Raw genomic sequence first — 2710 nt, forward strand, 5'->3', positions numbered from 1 at the left:
ACACACAAATTGATCACAAAGATCTCTCCCAGCCGTGTGTGGTGTCCCCCTCCACCATAATCCACCTCGGTCATACTGTAGCGGTGCTTAGGCGAAGCCCTGCCACGGTAGCTTCATCAACATCGTCACCATGCCGTCGTGCTGACGAAACTCTTCCCCGAACTCTATTGGACCGTGAGTTCGCGGGACGTCACCGAGTTGAACGTGTGCTGAACGCGGAGGTGTCGTACGTTTGGTACTGAGGATCGGTCGATCGTGAAGACGTACGACTACATCAACCGCGTTGTCATAACGCTTCCGCTTAACAGTCTACGAGGGTACGTGAACGACACTCTCCCCTCTCGTTGTTATGCATCACCATGATCCTACGTGTACGTAGGATTTTTTTTTTGAAATTACTACGTTCCCCAACACCAGCATATCATACAACATGGCGTTAACCAAATCTATTCGAGTAATTTTTTTGTTTGGCAACCACGTTTGATTTTGGTGAATATGGAGGTACCCTCTCGTGACTAATACCATGTCCCGCGCAAAATAAATTGAATTCTTTCAAAAAGTACTCTCCACCATGATAGACCGAACTCATTTAAATTTAGTTTCATCTTCATTTCCAACCTTTGACTTGTAGATTTTAAAGTATCGTAGAGCCTCATACTTAGTGTTTACAAAATACATTATACAGAGGAATCACTATCAACATCATGAAGTATTTCTTTCCATCTCTAGTCAACACATCTTTTTACACCATTATGTACATGTAGATATAGACTATCAAATTTAGACAAGCTACTAGAGATGCTCTTAGACTACAGCAGCTAATCTTTTATAATAATAAAAAATAAAATATACTCCACGTAGAGATGATCCGGATCTGCGTGTGCCTTTTAGAAAAGCGTAAACGGTCCATCACCTCGCGATCCCCAAATCCCCGAAAATGGACAATCGAAACATGTGCACAGTGGAGAAGCGCGGGCGCGTCCACCTCATCACCCTCACCGGCGCCGGCGAGCACCGCCTCGGCCCATCCCTCATCTCGGCCCTCCGCTCCGCCGTGGCCACCGTCCGCGCCTCCCCCGGTGCCGGCGCCCTCGTGCTGGCCGCCGAGGGCAAGTACTTCTCCAACGGCTTCGACCAAGCCTGGGCGAGCACGGTCCCGCCCCACCTCCACGCCTCCATGAGAGGGGCCTTCCGCGCCCTCGTGGCCGACCTCCTCGCGCTGCCCATGCCCACCGTGGCCGCCGTCACGGGCCACGCCGCCGCCGCCGGCTGCGCGCTGGCCCTCGCGCACGACTCCGTCGTCATGCGCGCCTCCCGCGGGTTCCTGTACATGAGCGAGGTCGACGTCGGCCTCAAGTTCGCGGACTACTTCGCGGAGCTGCTCCGGCAGAAGGTCCCCGACGGAGCGGCCAGGAGGGACATGGTCCTCGGGGGGAACAAGATGACGGCGGCGGAGGCGCTGCGGCTGGGCATCGTGGACGCGGCCGCGGACGGCGGCGTCGAAGACGTGGTGACCGCGGGCGTCGCGGCGGCCGAGGGGCTCGCGGCCAGGGGGTGGGACGGGGAGGTCGTGGCCGAGATCAGGAAGGCGATGTGGCCCGCCGTGTGGGGCAAGGTCAAGGACCACGGCGCCGAGGCGGCGGTAGCGCGGCCGCGGCTGTAGGCTCCGGTGTACCGTACGAGGCCACTCCTCCTGAAGAACTGGCTCTGAATCCACATCGAGCCGTAGATCTACGAACTTCAGCTGGGAACAGAGCAATGTTCAGGAACTGCTCGAACAGAATCGTCCGGCCAAGAAGATCGCAGCCACCGGCGACATGTGCTGGTGGTTTTCCTTGTGCTCTGCCCGACGCTCTTTGATCTTCGATTCCGGTTTCATTGCGTGTGGCGTATGCTGTCGCTCTGACCGAAGCTCTCTGCTGATAGACTGAACTTATGAAGCATGGCTGCATGAACGATGAACTGCTTTCGCGTGCATGGTGCACAGCATTATCGCTGTGCACCAGATCTGGTAGAAAGTCCGAGACTGATCTGAACCCGGGCAGTTTTCTTGATGAAAGTGAGCAACTCCCTATAAGATAGATGCTTTGCATATTTCAATATGGGCTATATACGGACATATAATACACTAAAACGTGTCGGTGTACATCTAATTTAGAAGAAAAAAAGTTAGAACATCTTATTATTTGTGAGCGGGGGGAGTATTTCATAAGACTATCATTTGCCTTAACTCACTCTCCGGATGCCGCAAACACTTCTTTTGTTTCGACAAAGGCATAAGTTTTGGAGAATGGACATTTGGCTCTCAGCCTCCGTGGAGGCATTTTCTTGAACAAAATTCAAAATTCAAACTTTTTGGTTTTAAAAAAATCTGAAAAAAAATTGTGCAAGTAAACACGGATGTTATGTGTATGTGTGTGAAATTTCAGGATGAAAAACGTTGAAATGCGACCTGTACAAAAAAGACAAATTCATGGCTTCGGAGGATGAATAGTATCATGTGTTAAAAAGCACTGGATTTTTCTTTTTTGCATAGCCCTCATTTCAACGTATTTTACACTGAAAACTTACACACCTCACATGTGTGTTATGCCTTCATGTACATCTGTGTTTTTTTCAGAATTTTTTGAAACATAGAAAATATGAAATTTGACAAAATTCAAAATTTCAAAAGCGATCTCCATGGAGCTCGGCCTCCATAGACAATATT

The 2710-nt window shown here is 50.6% G+C and overlaps 1 protein-coding gene across 1 annotated transcript; it reads left to right on the forward strand.

Moving 5' to 3' along the window:
* The first annotated feature begins 856 nt into the window (after nt 1-856).
* On the forward strand, nt 857-1955 carry LOC123058108 (enoyl-CoA delta isomerase 2, peroxisomal). The gene has a single exon (XM_044480931.1). The coding sequence runs from the start codon at nt 938-940 to the stop codon at nt 1661-1663; it is 726 nt and encodes a 241-aa protein (XP_044336866.1). The 5' UTR covers nt 857-937; the 3' UTR covers nt 1664-1955.
* Nucleotides 1956-2710: the final 755 nt, after the last annotated feature.

The sequence above is a fragment of the Triticum aestivum genome, chromosome 3A (genome assembly GCF_018294505.1).
Source record: "Triticum aestivum cultivar Chinese Spring chromosome 3A, IWGSC CS RefSeq v2.1, whole genome shotgun sequence".
Taxonomy (NCBI): Eukaryota; Viridiplantae; Streptophyta; class Magnoliopsida; order Poales; family Poaceae; genus Triticum; species Triticum aestivum.